This window comes from Pelobates fuscus, chromosome 5, assembly GCF_036172605.1.
Source record: "Pelobates fuscus isolate aPelFus1 chromosome 5, aPelFus1.pri, whole genome shotgun sequence".
In the NCBI taxonomy this organism is placed as follows: domain Eukaryota; kingdom Metazoa; phylum Chordata; class Amphibia; order Anura; family Pelobatidae; genus Pelobates; species Pelobates fuscus.
This window is the reverse complement of record NC_086321.1, coordinates 208,257,166-208,272,706: the sequence shown is the minus strand read 5'-3', so window position 1 is coordinate 208,272,706 and position 15,541 is coordinate 208,257,166. Positions and strand designations below refer to the sequence as shown.

General features: G+C 36.1%; 1 protein-coding gene across 6 annotated transcripts in view; it reads left to right on the top strand.

Moving 5' to 3' along the window:
* Nucleotides 1-15,541, top strand: part of NTRK2 (neurotrophic receptor tyrosine kinase 2) — a 230,715-nt gene that overhangs the window by 47,654 nt on the left and 167,520 nt on the right. For 3 of the 6 annotated variants that reach the window (XM_063454984.1, XM_063454986.1, XM_063454985.1), the window contains exons 7-10: nt 2,083-2,219; nt 2,311-2,449; nt 5,465-5,770; nt 12,136-12,168. In XM_063454984.1, coding sequence (XP_063311054.1) covers nt 2,083-2,219; nt 2,311-2,449; nt 5,465-5,770; nt 12,136-12,168 — 615 coding nt within the window. The remainder of the gene's footprint in view (nt 1-2,082; nt 2,220-2,310; nt 2,450-5,464; nt 5,771-12,135; nt 12,169-15,541) is intronic. The other 3 variants (XM_063454987.1, XM_063454989.1, XM_063454988.1) reach the window with 3 other exon arrangements.

The following is a 15,541-nucleotide window of genomic DNA, read 5'->3' as shown; positions in this document are numbered from 1 at the left end:
CATGGCTCTATAATTCTTTCCATCGTTTTCTATATGTTTATTCTGGTTTCTATTTCCTTGACATCTGGTCTTTCCACTCTACCTTCATTTTACCATTATGTACACTCCCCAAGAGCCACCTTTTCAGTTGAATATTTTAATTTACCCTATTTATGATTTATTTCACCTGTTACAGCCTGGCTTTCTATATGGGTATCACACCCATCTATGTCAGTGGCCTTGCAGTCCCCATTAAACACGTGTTTTACAACTCAGGAAGTAGCTTCAGTTGCCTGCAACCCAGCGGTGACACTAGGGGGTGCAGAACGCTGCATGTTACACCATCATAGAGGTGACACCCGGTGGTCCACTTCTGTCTATTGTCAGTGCACTGGATTAGTTGCTCCTTAGCGTAGTGATCTCCTCCTGGGCTCACTCTGCACCGGCAATCAGCTGTTTGGTATAGGGGAGGGAGAGCAATAATAGTTGCATTCAATGAAGGCCAGAAGACTCAGATTTCCCTGTAGCTTGCTTTAATTTGCAGTATGGGTACCTGTGAGTACACGTATATGTCGTGATTGGAAGAGCAATGGAGGGGTTGGTCAAGGGGGTTCATCGCCAGGAGAAAGTCACATTTCAAGGAAGCAGCAACAACCAAGTTGTGTACTCCCTTGCAGTGCACACTATTTTGCTAAAATCCTGCTGGATACCCTGTAGTTGAAATGCTGTTGAAGCAAGAAAGGGAACAGCCATATACAGAAGACCACAGTGTTTTCTAATTGGCTCAGAGGGATAGTGTTTAAACTATTAAGGTAATGAAGAGTTGACATGTGCCAATGAGCATGTGTCAGTGAGTATGTGTGTCAACGAGTTTGTGTCATTGAGAGAGTGTGAGTTAGTGAGTGTGCATGTGTATCAGTGAGTACATGTGAGTGTGACTTTATTTATATATAGAAAAAGGGGTGTCTGTCTGTGTGTGTGTGTGTCTGTAAATAAATTGTGACTGTGTAAACTGGTGTGAAAGTATGTAACTGACATATTTGTATAAGACAGTGAGGGTGTTTGTATGTCAGTGAAAGCATATGTTTGTTTATTCTTTAAATGTTAAATAACATAACATGTGCATAAACAGTGACACCATGCACTGCATTCTAGTAACGCCATTGCTGGAACCTAGAATAATACATATCTTTCTTGAGTACTAAATTTCACATCATAGAAAATAAATTACTTGTTCTTCTTTGCTGTTAATGACTCTAAATTCATTATAATAGAACTAATTATACACTGAGCAATATTTCAAGAACAAACTGCAAATTGCACCGTTGAGCTTTAGCCAAATGTAATAATACCATTAGGAAAAAAACCTCAATTAAATATTTAACGCTACGTAATATTTGATTTAAAATGAGCCGTCTTCTTTTCATAGTTTAAAACTAAACATATATACATGTTGCAAAAACACACACAAAAACACACACTATACACATAAATGAATTCAATATGTAAATATGCAGAGATCAGCACATAAGAATTAAAAGTCCAGGATATTTGGGGCCCAAACTTCATGCTTAGTGTTTGAATGGTGAATGGGGGCAAGCTTGGCCATGTATCTTTATGGGGCCCAGGCTTCTGTCTAACAATGGGTCAAAGGCAGTCAGTCACCTTAGTTTGCCCTACGGTTAATCTGGATATATAAATCAGGGGTCAATTTATCAAATACACGTTAATGAAACATATTGTGGCAGCAACTCAGTGTATATAAAACATGTAAACATGATCAAAATATTCACTTCTGGTTTAACCAAATATTAGAATGGGTTAAATGCGTGATATAAGATCCTTGTGTACAACAACAGATCTTTAAAACATTCAGTCTGATAGTTACAATACTAATCAGGATTCCAGGAATCATTGCAATATTAAGAACAATGAATATAAAAATAGCAATATTTGCTGAGAAATCCGTTTATCCATTTCACTATTTGTATTTTTGACATGCATTTTTTTTTATAAGTATCATTAAAATTGCTAATTGTACTTAATCCAATACAACAAAGTAGTTAATATTGAAATATTAAAAAACAAATTTCCCCCCCCCAGATTCTCCAAACATTAATGTGAGTACGACTAACCTTACAGTCCTTGAGGGTAACGATGCAACAATACACTGTGATGCCACTGGACTTCCGGACCCTAACATCTCCTGGGACGTCTCCCAAATCAATTCAACGAAAATTGTAAGCATCTTCATTTATAGCTACGGGGTGGGCTTTCGCTGTATTGTGATGAGCAGGTTAAAGAATAAAACAAATGTTATGTTTATGCAAGCTACAGACAGACACTGGCAGGCGTCCTTCCTTCCTCAAGTTAAAGAATGTGACATCACTGGACAATAAGAAGAACATTGTGTGTATAGCAGAAAATAGTGTTGGAGATGACCAAGTTTTCGTGGAGATCAATGTACACTGTATGTATACAAACTACTAACTTTACTATATTCCAATGCCAAGTAATCTCAGAGATTTTTTTCAGAAGCAGGGTTCAAATAAAGTAAATTAACACGGATGCATGAACATTCACTTGCAGTCACCTAGCCCCTGCAGTATCACCTGATATTGCCTAGGCTGTTAGCAAAACTGATGTATCTTACGCTTGCGTATTATTATTATTTTTATTATTATTATTATTATTATTGCCATTTATATAGCGCCAACAGATTCCGTAGCGCTTTACAATATTTTGAGAGGGAGGATGTAACAATAAATAGGACAATTACAAGAAAACTTACAGGACTAATAGGCTGAAGAGGACCCTGCTCAAATGAGCTTACAGTCTATAGGAGGTGGGGTATTAGAAACATTAGTATAGGAAATATCAAGTAGATTGAGTTTGTATGCGACTTGGTAAAACTTTATTTTGTTGGTAGAGGTATTTTTCTCTGTTTATATGTCATGTCAGTAACCAAACATAATTAGCTTTGAGAAGCAAACGTATAACAAATATCATAACCAGTATCACTAGTTTAATTTAGTTATAAGACTTGACTACTTGCAAAAGAAAATAATTTAGGACATAGAGAATCATGATTTTAAAGGTAGAATTGAAATATCACTGGGGAAAAGTGAAAAACCGAGAACAATCTATGGAAACCATCAGAATGTGTATTTAGCTCTTTGTCCTGGAATTGTTATAGTTTTGTCTTGGGTAAACATGTTCCTTAATTCATTTGCATTCTATATTTTCTTATCAACAGGAAACATAGTTTAGTAGTTCATAGTAATAAATAGGAGGTGCTTTGCATAATATTCTAGACTTCCGGTAGTTTACAAAGTGTTTCAAATCGCATTTTTTTTTAAACATATAGTACCAAAAAATAACTTTTACTTCAGTTAATAGACAACATTTGTTACAAACGTCATAAACATTCACCTTTCTCTAATGTTAGCATGAACATAATTCACTACTCCACTTAATATAAAAAAATAATAATCTTAGCATTAAGTGAGAGAGAAATAAATTTCTTTAGTACTACAGTGAAAAATTGTGTTTTTTTTTTTCATGAATAGGTATATTCAAAGTAAATCTCCAAAATAGCCAAACTGTAAACATAGCTAACTTGGAAAAATGTCCAGTTTGTCTGTTTTGCACCCAATTTCACTTTGAATTTACCATATATTCACATTTTATTGAATATCCCTGTAAACAATTAAAATGGCACTGTCATTTTTTCTTTTATTTTGTCGAGGATCGTGCTCTACATACTTTTTCTTGTATAAAAAAGGTGAATTAATTTTTTTTGAAAACAATGGGAAACACAGGGCCAAAAAAAGGATTAATTAAAGGACCACTATAGTCACCCAGACCACTTCAGCTCAGTGAAGTTGTAACGGCCCCCCAGGCATAAAAAGGGGTTAAAAGCCGTTTACTAGATCTTCCCCTTCCAGAGACACAGGCACAGCTACTGCAGAACACCAAACTCCCGAACTGGATACAAAATAGCATTCCACCTCCCGAACTGGAACCTCACAAATAGCTGCCAGCAGACGAACAGGAAAAGAAGACAATCAGCTTACACTCCTGGCAATCAGTCTCTAACTGTCACGTGTTCATCCGCTTATAGAAATGAAGTTAGTAAAGTATCGTTTGGGGCCTGGCTGGTAGCATGGCTATCTGGCCCAAACCGGTTTTACAGAGCCCTCTATCCTGGAGAGAATGGGGAAAATAATCCAATTATATCCAGGGATAGAGGCAGACTCCATTGAGCACGTTACCATTAAAACACAAAAGGATTCAAAAATACATAACTCCTATCATACTGAATTGAACGGGCCAAATCTCCCAGGGTCCATAGTCACAGGGCAAGAGGCGGGCAACCAGGCTCCTACAATGCAATGTGGCGAGATTGGTCTCGTCACAGAAGTGGTCTGGGTGCCAAGTCCCCCAGGTTTTAACCCTTCAGATGTAAACATAGTAGTTTCAGAGAAACTACTATGTTTACATTGCAAGGTTAATCCATCCTCTAGTGGCCGTCTTCCTGACAGCCGCTAGAGGCACTTCTGCGACGCTGAATGCGAAAATCAAATTCAGCGTGCAGAACGTCCATAGGAAAGCATTGAGAAATGCTTTCCTGTGGGCGTTTTTAATGCGCGCGTGGCTCTGGCCGCGCATGCGTATTCCGCTCTACTCGGGAGCTGACGTCAGAGTGGGAGGAGAGGTCACCAGCGCCGAGGGACACCGGCACTGGATTAAAGTAAGTAGCTGAAGGGGTTTTATCCCCTTCAGCTCAGCGGGAGGGGAGCCCTGAGGGTGGGGGGACCTAAGGATTATATAGTGTCACACAATAGTGATCCTTTAAATAAAAACTTCCATGTTTCCATGAAAGAGTTGTATCCGCAGATGGTATTTTAACATTTACAAAATTAATGGTGTAAAAATGGCGTATAATATTTAATAAAACTCAAGCATTAGAGATCATTAAGTAAAATGCTTGACTAATACCATATTATTTAGATTTAAAGGGCTAATTCATCAGTTTTTTTCCCCATAGACTTCACTGGAGGAATTGCTATTCAGTAAACAGAGTAAAAAATTGCTATGCTGGGAGAATCCAGCCCTGAGAATCTTCTTATTTTACCTACATAATTCTAAACACTGCATGTTATTAACAAATATGTGAGATTTTAATAACATAATAATTGTATAGTAAAATCCTGCATTGGATTCATTCATTGGATTCAAATTTTGAGAATTGAAAGTGAATTTTAAATGTAAGGCTAAATAGCCAAGCTGGAAACATTGGCTATGTCTATTTTTATGAAGAATTTTACAAATTCAGCTATTTTGGTATTAAATGTTAAATGTACTTTGAATTCCTGACAATTTGCACTTTAGTGAATAACCCTGAAAGAGTACAGTTTGACAATGAAAAGACATACTGAAAGACACATGTATAAAATATTAATATGTGATCTGCTCTTTTCAGTTCCACCAACAATCACGTTTATTGACAGCCCAACATTGGACCATCACTGGTGTATCCCATTCAGCGTGAGGAGTAATCCCAGGCCCAAGCTGCAGTGGTTTCATGAGGGGGCTATTCTAAGCGAGACTGACTTTATTTGGAGTAAGATTCATGAAACAAGTGACAACCTGAGCGAGCACCATGGCTGTTTGCAACTAGACAGCCCAACGCATTTTAACAATGGCTTATACACGCTACGAGCTGAAAATGAATACGGAAAGGATGAACGCACAATTGCGGCTCATTTCATGACAATTCCAGATGATGGTAAGTGAATTTTGAATTTTTATTCAGATAAGGCGGTTTCTTTATAATTTTAAATGTATGTCACTAATATTGTTTATTTGTTATTTTGCTAAGAAATGTGATTGTTTACAGTCATACTGTGTCAGACAAACAACTATAGCAACCACTACCAGACAGCCACTAGAGGAACTTCTTGGTGTTTAGATGACTTTTGGACTTTTAAATGAGGCTGGATGTCCTCATGCTGTGGGGAAATCCTAATGCGAGCGAGGCCATTGCCACGCATGTGCATTAGGAACCTTACGCCAAACACCCGTCCTCCTCCTACTTCTCTCACTCTCCAGAAAAGGGGAGTGACATCAGTGGATGAGGATCAGGCTCAGTGGAGAACATTGCATGGACACTAGAACAGGCATAAGTTTTAACTTTATGCTTGTGCTGTTTTTTAACTTGTTTGTTTATTTTTGGGGGAGGGTAGACCAGGATAGGAAAGGTTATTTTATCTAAGAACCTCTTTTTATGAAAACACCTTTTTTTTGGTTGGAGTAACACTTTAATACTTTTTTAATTATTACACAACAAGGTCTAAGGCTCAATGTTTGATCTGGTGAGCTCTGCTTATCATAAATGTTCCTAGTAGTAGCTTAGATTTACTTCTAATGCTGTAGATACTGGATTGCAAATCCAACTTTGTATTCTCAACAAACCCTCCCTAATAAACACATTGCTTTATGTGAATTCTAATGCATCTATATTTAATTAATTGAACTCATTAGACATATCATTTTTACATTTTCAACTTGTTGCAATAAAAAAAAATATATATTGGCATTGTAGGAGTATAATTATGTGTGTGTTATAAAAAAAACACGTTTCCATTCTCTTTTTTATTGATGACTGGAGATTCTGTTGTTTTTGAACTGGACATGGTATCTCTTGGGGTCAAGTGGGTTAACTGGGAAGAACCCCACTGTCTTTAACCTTCACAATCTGATTTTGAAAGCAAGAAATATTGGTTATTACTGTCAATCCACTATTGGTTTATTAAAGCAGTATGTTTTTATTACTGTGCATTTCATAAATATTGCTCAGTTTATGCTTGTTTCTCCCTTTTTACACATCCATTCAATGTTCACTAAAATATAACTTTGATATAAAACATGCAAAATGTGAAAAAAAAAGTGGTAAAAGGTGTTTAATTTCGCCACACACAAATAGCAGGATTATCTTAAAAGGATACTCCAAGTACCACAACCACTATTGTAGTGATTATGGTGCCATGACTGCCCTAGTGCCCTCTCGTTGTAAGTAGTCAAATTATTTAATTAAGTTTTGACTTCTAACCTGTGGTCCACTGGGTGCCGCTGCCTGTCTACACTGTTGCCTCCTTTCTGCCAGAATCTGTCTGTTGTGAGTTATCCTGGTGTTGCATTGCTTAGTTCCTTGTTTGAAAGCTAATGCTTGTGTTCTGGCCTTAGCTTAACTCAGGAGATGTAATTAAAACCTCCTAGCAGGAGCTTCCAATTCTCATAAAGGCTCAGAAGAGGTGGGGAGTGGCACCCGGCGGATTCCAATTTGACTACTTACACTGGGGAGGACTCCTGGCACCCTCACCACTACTGCAAACTAAACATAAGTGAAATGGTTTTTGCTAAGATTTACAACTCTCTAGCTAGTTTCCAAAAAAAATTATTAAAAACCTGTGATCATGGCTTTCTAGCCATTTAGTCAGATTCTGAATGCAAATGCAGCAATAGCAGAATTTTGGTATGGCCAAATGACTTGCTGACCAAATTTCGGTAGACGTCATTTGGTCATATGGCCACTGCAGCGAACAGCCACTGGCTGCTTACTGAGGGAGGGGTACTTAATGTCTCCACCTGAGCCCCCATCCTTGGGTGTTGGTTGGGGCTCTAATCATTAAACAGTGGGGAGACCTAGTGTTAACGGCGGGTGGAACCTCTAAGAATAATTAAACAAGGGGGGACTAAGCGTTCCTCACCTCAGCTCCACCAATGAGTGGTAGATGGGTACTCTAAAAATAGACAGAAAGGAGGACCTAGTGACCCCCACCTGTGGGCAGCTGGGGCTCCAAAATATATTAAACAGGAAAAGGTCTAAGTGTCCCCAATACCAGCCCCTACCCATGAGTGGTGAATAGGGAATCTAAAAATTATTAAAATGCGCGGTTGACATGTTATTGCCCATCACCCCAATAAATGGCATGGTCCATTCCTCTAGGTAGCTAGGCGTCCCACCCCTTAAATAAAAAACAAAACTTATCTCCCCTCTTCACCCTAATAATGGTAGGAGGGCAGTCCAATTCAACTATTACCTGTAAAATAATAAATTATACTTACTATCAGAAATCTTCCTTGTAAATCTTCTTATCTTTACCCAGCCCCAGAAAAAGCCAAATTAAAATCCAAAATATGCAACGCAATTATTGAGCATAACTTTTTTTTTCTTCACAAAACAGAACACAAAAAAAAAATCTGACGCAATAAGTTTCATTTCATAGGGGCTCAACGCATACTGAGAATTATAGCAAGAAAAGCCCTAATAAGGGCTTTCCTTCACTTTGCAAGCTTAGTCAGCACACTGACTGATATTGCATTGGTTTCCTATTCACTCAGTACGCTGTAAATAACTGTGCTTTGTGTATGGTGATCCAGTAACATTGAAATTTCTTATGAAACTGGAAAATCGCTTGCTAATTAGAGACCCGTGGCATCAATACTAAGATTGGGTGTAGACTTTTTTTTTTTTATCCTCCTCTGCTAACTGATTTGTAAGAGAAGAAAAGCCATGATGGCAACCTCTCTCCACATTTAGCAGGGATAACGAGGAACCATTCTCAATCTCACCCCAATAAATTTAGTAAGAAAAACGATGGAGATTATAATGGATCCCTGGAACTTAATTTGTAAAATATTAATTCTTTATTTTTTACACAGTTGATCACTGACTCATGCATTCAATGAGTCTTTATTCAGGTGATAGTTTGAATACATTTTTGATCAAGTTCAGAGCTATTGGGTTGACAAATTTACATGGAAATTAATTTTATTCTGTTTAGTTCTGCAATTCATCATTTTTTTTTCTTTTCAGTATAGTTATATTAAATAAAAATAAAGTGGCTAAAATTTAATAAAATTGTTGACTGAATGTCTGGTATAAGCTGGAGTTTTGTTGATGTGTGTGTGGATGTCTGGAATGGGAAAATTAAGTCTTGGTTCGATAGTCATATTTTATTTGAGGTATAAAAAAACTAGACAAATGACACATTGTTCATAAGCTTTATAGGTAGCTCAGACATAGTTAAAAATAAATAAAAATATATATCTTCAGTCACCCTTAAAATGTTACATAGATCATATGAACTGCAGCCTTTGTAAGCCCTCCCCTTTTTCTCAGGAAGAGAATTTCAGTCTCAGAGGAGCTAATGGAAGTAGGAAGGAATCCTCCCTGGCTGTTTGATTGACAGCAAGGGGGTGTTCCCTAAAAAAATTAGTAAAGTGCTGATTTCTTATAGAAATCATCACTTAAATAAATTGGGGTTACACTAGACTACTCCTCGCCCACTAAGCCCTTCAGCAAGCTGATGTGATTTTGGGGTGTGGAGTGGTCTTTTAAGATATTGGTACTTCAATACATTTTTATTGTCTCATAAAATATAACTAAGCAACCAACCCCATCATCTGGATTTTTGGAAACAATCCCTACTAAATCTGTTTGACAAATGACACAGGGAGGGTGCCAGGGCACACCTAGTACTATAACTAATACAGCGGGCTATAGTGGTTCTGTTGCTTGGAGTGTTCCTTAAAGTCATATTTTTGCTGTGCACACTGTATTTTAGCTGTAGATCTATCTCAGTTCTTTAGAGTTATTGTTTTCCAGGTTTTTACTTTGAGCAATGCACTCATTGATACATTAACCCTGATTGGAGCTTCTCCAAAACCGTATCCTAGACTTAACCTAACAGCTCATTAACAAGGAACCATAGCAGAATGTAAGGCACATGGAAAGCAACCATAGCAGAATGTAAGGCACGTGGAGAGGGCCTGTAGAAACAAGTAGAGGACACAAGACTCATGCAGACAATAAGAGATAACAAACACTTGGAGGGATACTATCAAAGACAGAAAAATGCAAACTGAAGACGGGCTAAGTAAACAAGCACACAAGCCTACAAATATACGTAGCAAAATACATAAACTCACAAATATATTGGAATAAAAACAGGAAAACTTTCACATATATTTATATATACACTTAACGTGTGTACCAAACATATATGCAAATCTTGTGTACATCAAATGGCAAGAAGTGTGACATAATCGCACGGGTAGTGGTAAGAATGGAGACAGACTGCGTGTTTACTAATAAATAATAATATATTCTCCAGTCCACAATACAATCAACTTAGAATATGTGTATTGGTTATGATATTTCTGAAAGCCTTTAAAGTTGTGTTCATGGATGTATTTGCACAGTACCATCCAGATTATTATGTGACGTGCAGGCATTCCCACAAATAAGCACACACTCGTATAGTCAAACGTTGATTTACTGGAGGCATGCTGTTCAAGCGGTTTCTAAGGTGACAAGCCTCCCGGAAAACAACTATGAATATGGGTATGCTTTTACATTACAAGTCAAATACTAATTGATATTGATGGCTTTGGAATGATGTGGTGTATGCTTATGTCAGGTTTGTGTTTTTTATTGATTCCCATTAGAGAATGCTTTGAGAAATGTCCATCTTAATTTATTTACTACAATAAATGGTTGTGATTGGAAAGACTACTAAACAACAAATACAATACAAATGGTTATTAAGAATACAAATTGTGTACCTCAATAGAAAAGGTATTGAGGCATGTATTTAATTGCAACATTTATTTTATCTTTTTCATATATTCATTAAAGAACATGATATCCTTTGTTATGGTCAAGAGACTGTTCTAGAGCTGTAACTGCAAGGATTACAAGAGAGGCTGTCAAAACTGGGAGTTTTTCTCTTCCTATAATTCTCATAGTCATAATCACTGTTAACATAGAAACATAGAAACATAGAAACATAGAATGTGACGGCAGATAAGAACCATTCGGCCCATCTAGTCTGCCCAATTTTCTAAATACTTTCATTAGTCCACCACTGTGCAGAACATTGTGATCACAGCAGAACATCTGCGAAGGACACTAACTATATCCTTACATTATAGTTAAAAAATGTATGCAACTGTGGTGGGGTTAGATGGGGCTAGATTTATTTTTGCACTAGACAGGACACAAAAATGATCCAGATTTTTTGCCCTCATCTTATTTTCTTATATATTGACATTTGGAAAAAAAGAATGTTGCTTGGGTTCTAGGCTTTTACAAAATTGCAGACACAGACCTACAATAATTTGAATCCAAAGCATAGTGAATCTAAACCATTTATATTTATTTAGATTGCAAGTATTTTTTTTTTTTTTGTAAAGTATACGTGTGGTTGTTTGCATTTAAATTTCCTTTTAACCCCTTAAGGACACATGACATGTGTGACATGTCATGATTCCCTTTTATTCCAGAAGTTTGGTCCTTAAGGGGTTAAATAAAATCTTACAGTCCTAGTTACCTGCCTTGTTCTCCTACATATTTTATCTAACTTTGCTGAATTCCCAACATTTTGTCCCATTTTTCTATCTCATTCCGTCCACCATTCCATGAAAACATAATGCATACATACTTTATGTCCTCAGTTCCCTTCTGCTACAGGGCTACGCCATGTAATAAAAAACAATGGTCAAAACGTTCATTTTAATACCATGGTGCTATTGGGAGAATAACAGCTATGGAGAAAGAGAGTGTGAAAGTCATATCTATTAAGGGCACAACTGTGTAGGATCAATACATTGAATTAATAATGACTTGTTTAGACAAAAATAAAAAAATTGTCAAGAAACATCTCTAATTTCACAATATGCTATACATATAGATGCTACTACCAACCTCAATGACATTCATACAGGTTGGCTTACCTTGTGAATGCATACATTAACATACATGTTTAGTTCTTAATTTAAATGCACCTAAGCATCTCCATTATTCATCCCATACAATTTCCCTTGCATCCACTGTACATTGTGTAAAGATTGACAACAAAATCAGTGAAACCAGAACTTTACACTAGATTGATAATTAGTCTTTCTGTGACTTTATCTACAAGAGTGCACTGGGTCAAAACTGTGTTCTTATTAATTTTACTTTTCTTATATGAATAGCAATGCAGTATTTCGGAGTACTGTATTTACAATTTCAAATACATTTAAATTAGTTATTTAATATTATACTCACATATTTTCTTTTTTTCTCTTTTTGTTTTGCTGTTTTAGGTAATGAGACAATTACTGAGCCTGGATTTTATGGTACATATAAAATATTTTTTTCTCTTATTGATACGGATTGAAAGTGAATACATAATATATATGCTCACATAGCAAAATTACAGTTCTGATGCATCCCATCATAAAATTACTGGAAATTAAATACACTGATCCTTTAATTAAAGTTGAACTGACCAACTAAATAGTTCTCGCAGGGACTGGGGACACATACAGTTGCAGCCATACCTCCTGTAACTGCTTAGACAGTTACTGCCTTTAGAAGGTACACAATCCAAATTAAAAGGACACTATAGTCACCAAAACACCAAAACAACTTTAACTTAATAAAGCAATTTTGGTGTATAGATCATGCCTCTGAAAACTCACTGTTCAATTATTTGCACATGGGGTTTGGATACATATAGGTTAAAAGACAGAAGATATAGAATATATACACTCAGGAGTCATTTCTGTCTTCTGAATCATTTATTTGTTGTTTTTCTAAGTCTCAAATGTCAAATAATAAACCACAGTAAAAAAAATATAAAATTTTCCCCCAATATGCTAGTATTTTATGTGGTAGAAATTAAAAATGTATTTATTCCTCGTTTTTCACACATTTCCCAAATACTGTTTGACTAACAGACTTTCTCATAGAATGTTTTGTATACATTTTGTATTGAAAAAGATTTATAACATAGCAATAATACACCTCAGATTAAAGTACAAAACATATGTAGGAACAAGCAACTACAGTTGTTAAATGCAATGGTTCTCAAAACATGTCTTTTGACCGCTGGAGTTCTGTACTGTTGTCACTGGACTAGTTAAAATTTTATGACAAAGTGATTAAGTGAAAAGCATACATGGGTGTTGTTGCAAGTGTGTATATGATTGCAAGACAGAGAGTCTAGTTAGGATTAGTTTGTGACTAATCTTTGTTCTAAAGAAAAATGCAATGTTACACTTGTTTGGGTATGGATATAAAAACCATGCCAAATTGTTCCTTGGACAAAATATGTTTGTGTGTTATTGCTGAAGTGCCATTGAATGAGACCTATAGGTGTTTGATGTATAGACATGCAAAACAAAAATGTGCAAATCATACATTGCTAATTGTTAGAAATTCAAAGTAAATTTAAAATTTTAGGCCAAAATAACTATCCTGGAAAAATCTGTCACCTGTGGGTTTTTTTTAGTTCAGTTGTTCTAACCACAAAATGGAAATTTACTTCAAATTCCTTCATACTTATAATAAATAACCTGAGAATTTGTATATACATATAAAATTGCATAATTGAACTCACTGTTCAATTATTTGCATATGGGGCTTGGATACATATAGGTTAAAAGATATATAATTTATAATAAATATATATATAAATATATATATATATATATATATACAATAAAAATATGTATTTATAATTCTATAATAAACATGGTTTAGGCATCAATAAAATCAAACGTCATTACCTTTTATTAGCTACATTTTACTTCAATTATACAAACAAAAAAAATATATCATAGGCAAATTAGAGCAGATAGTGAACTAATCATGCCATTGTCGTTTAGAGCAGTGGTAATGCCACCACCTTAGAATCTGGGAACCCAGGTTTGAATCCTGGTCAGACCAGTTTGTCAGTAGTGACCTTTGGCATAACACCTAACAATATATAACCATCTACCTGAAATCCTCGTAGATTGTAATCTTGTTTGAGCAAGGCCTTCTTCAAAATTTCTGTTTGTATAATTGTAAAGAGCTGTGGAATTTTTTGGCGCTCTATAAATGCTTGTGCTAATAATAATCTTGTTTCAAATAATGAGCCATACCAACTGATTTTGTTGCAAAAGTGCAGAGAGAGAAGTGAATGACTGTAGGGAGAATAAAACTGCCCAGCATTATGATGTGTTTGGGCATACGTGACTTTCAACACTTTGCTTTCAACTATGATATAGAAGCTGTTTTTATCATAACCCCCACTGTGGAATAACAATTTGTTGGGATAGACAACTAATCATGAATCATTTTCTTAATGGCTTAAATGAGTCTTTAAATTTAAAGGTATTTAAAACAAATCTGTCACTTTTTTCCTTCTGCAACATCTTCAGTTTATTCCTTATGTTAAACCCTGTTTTGTGAGGGAGGTTAAGTTTCCTTATGACTATTCGTCAAGATGACAAATCTTGCCAAGGAAGGAGCTTAAGTCAAGCTCTGTTTCATTTGTGAAGTCTGTCAGAGGAGGTCTCATTCAAAACTCACCTTCTCCTGACATCCTGTCTTGTGGGAGGTTGCCTCAAACAATTTCTATTTCATCAATGATGTTGTCAGCTTTTAACTGAGCATGCACTTGATTACAAGCACACACCCAGTGAAGGGCAGAATATAAGACAGAACACATTATCAGAGGATTATTAAACACAATGTAGGGGTGATAAAATAATTGAAAACAAGGAAATTAAAAAACGGTCTGAGGTAAATATGCATATTGTAGAGATTTATAATGAATAACGGAGAAGGGAAAGACAACAAATAGTGACAGATCTATTTAAAGCATATTGAAAAAATATTCTCAGCATTAATACACCATGATGGTCCCTTATATAGGTTTTACAGAGCTAGAAGTTGCGAAGGGAGTCATTATGATTAAACTAAACATAAAATTGACAAACTCAGCAAACAGTGAATTTGTAGTCAATGAACGGTTATTGATTAGAAGAATGTTAACATCACAGATATGTTTCACCATCAGTAATCCAGCATCAAAGAATGCAAAAACCATGACAAAAATTGTAAAATGGGTGACTTTGTGCATCAGTATTTGTCAGTATGAAGCAAAAAAGGAGCGGGTTCCCACGTCTTACTGAATCATGTGCAAATATTTTTTGGGAGGGTTACAGTGCCTGACTGTTGATAGTTTGTAGGGTTAATCACCAGGCGTGCACCCAATAAAGGGAAAAAGAAGAATTATATTACACCATGAACAAAGGGAAAGAATGAGGAAACATGGCAAAGAAGAAAGCGAGGACAAGGGGTAGAGATTATACAGACGTAAGCCACTATATAAGATATAATTTTAAAAAAAGGATGGAAACAACTGAATTAGTTTGTGGTTGTCCCACTAGCACAGCATCACCTGAAGAGGACCAGCCAGAGGATCTGAATCTGAGCTCAGACAAGCACCAAATGGACATCCACCCGAAGATCCACATCATCTGCTTCAAGAAGGCTTATGAATCTGATACAGTTTGTTCAGTCCCCTGTGACCTCTAACTAAATTGCATCCTAGAAGGTCACTCATAAAACTGGAGTACCTGATGAGCTTCTGGAGAAGAAATATAGTTTAGTCAGTCAAACCATCTAGCATTACACCTCTTCCTTAATGGATGAGAGTCCATTGCTAGATCTTCAAAG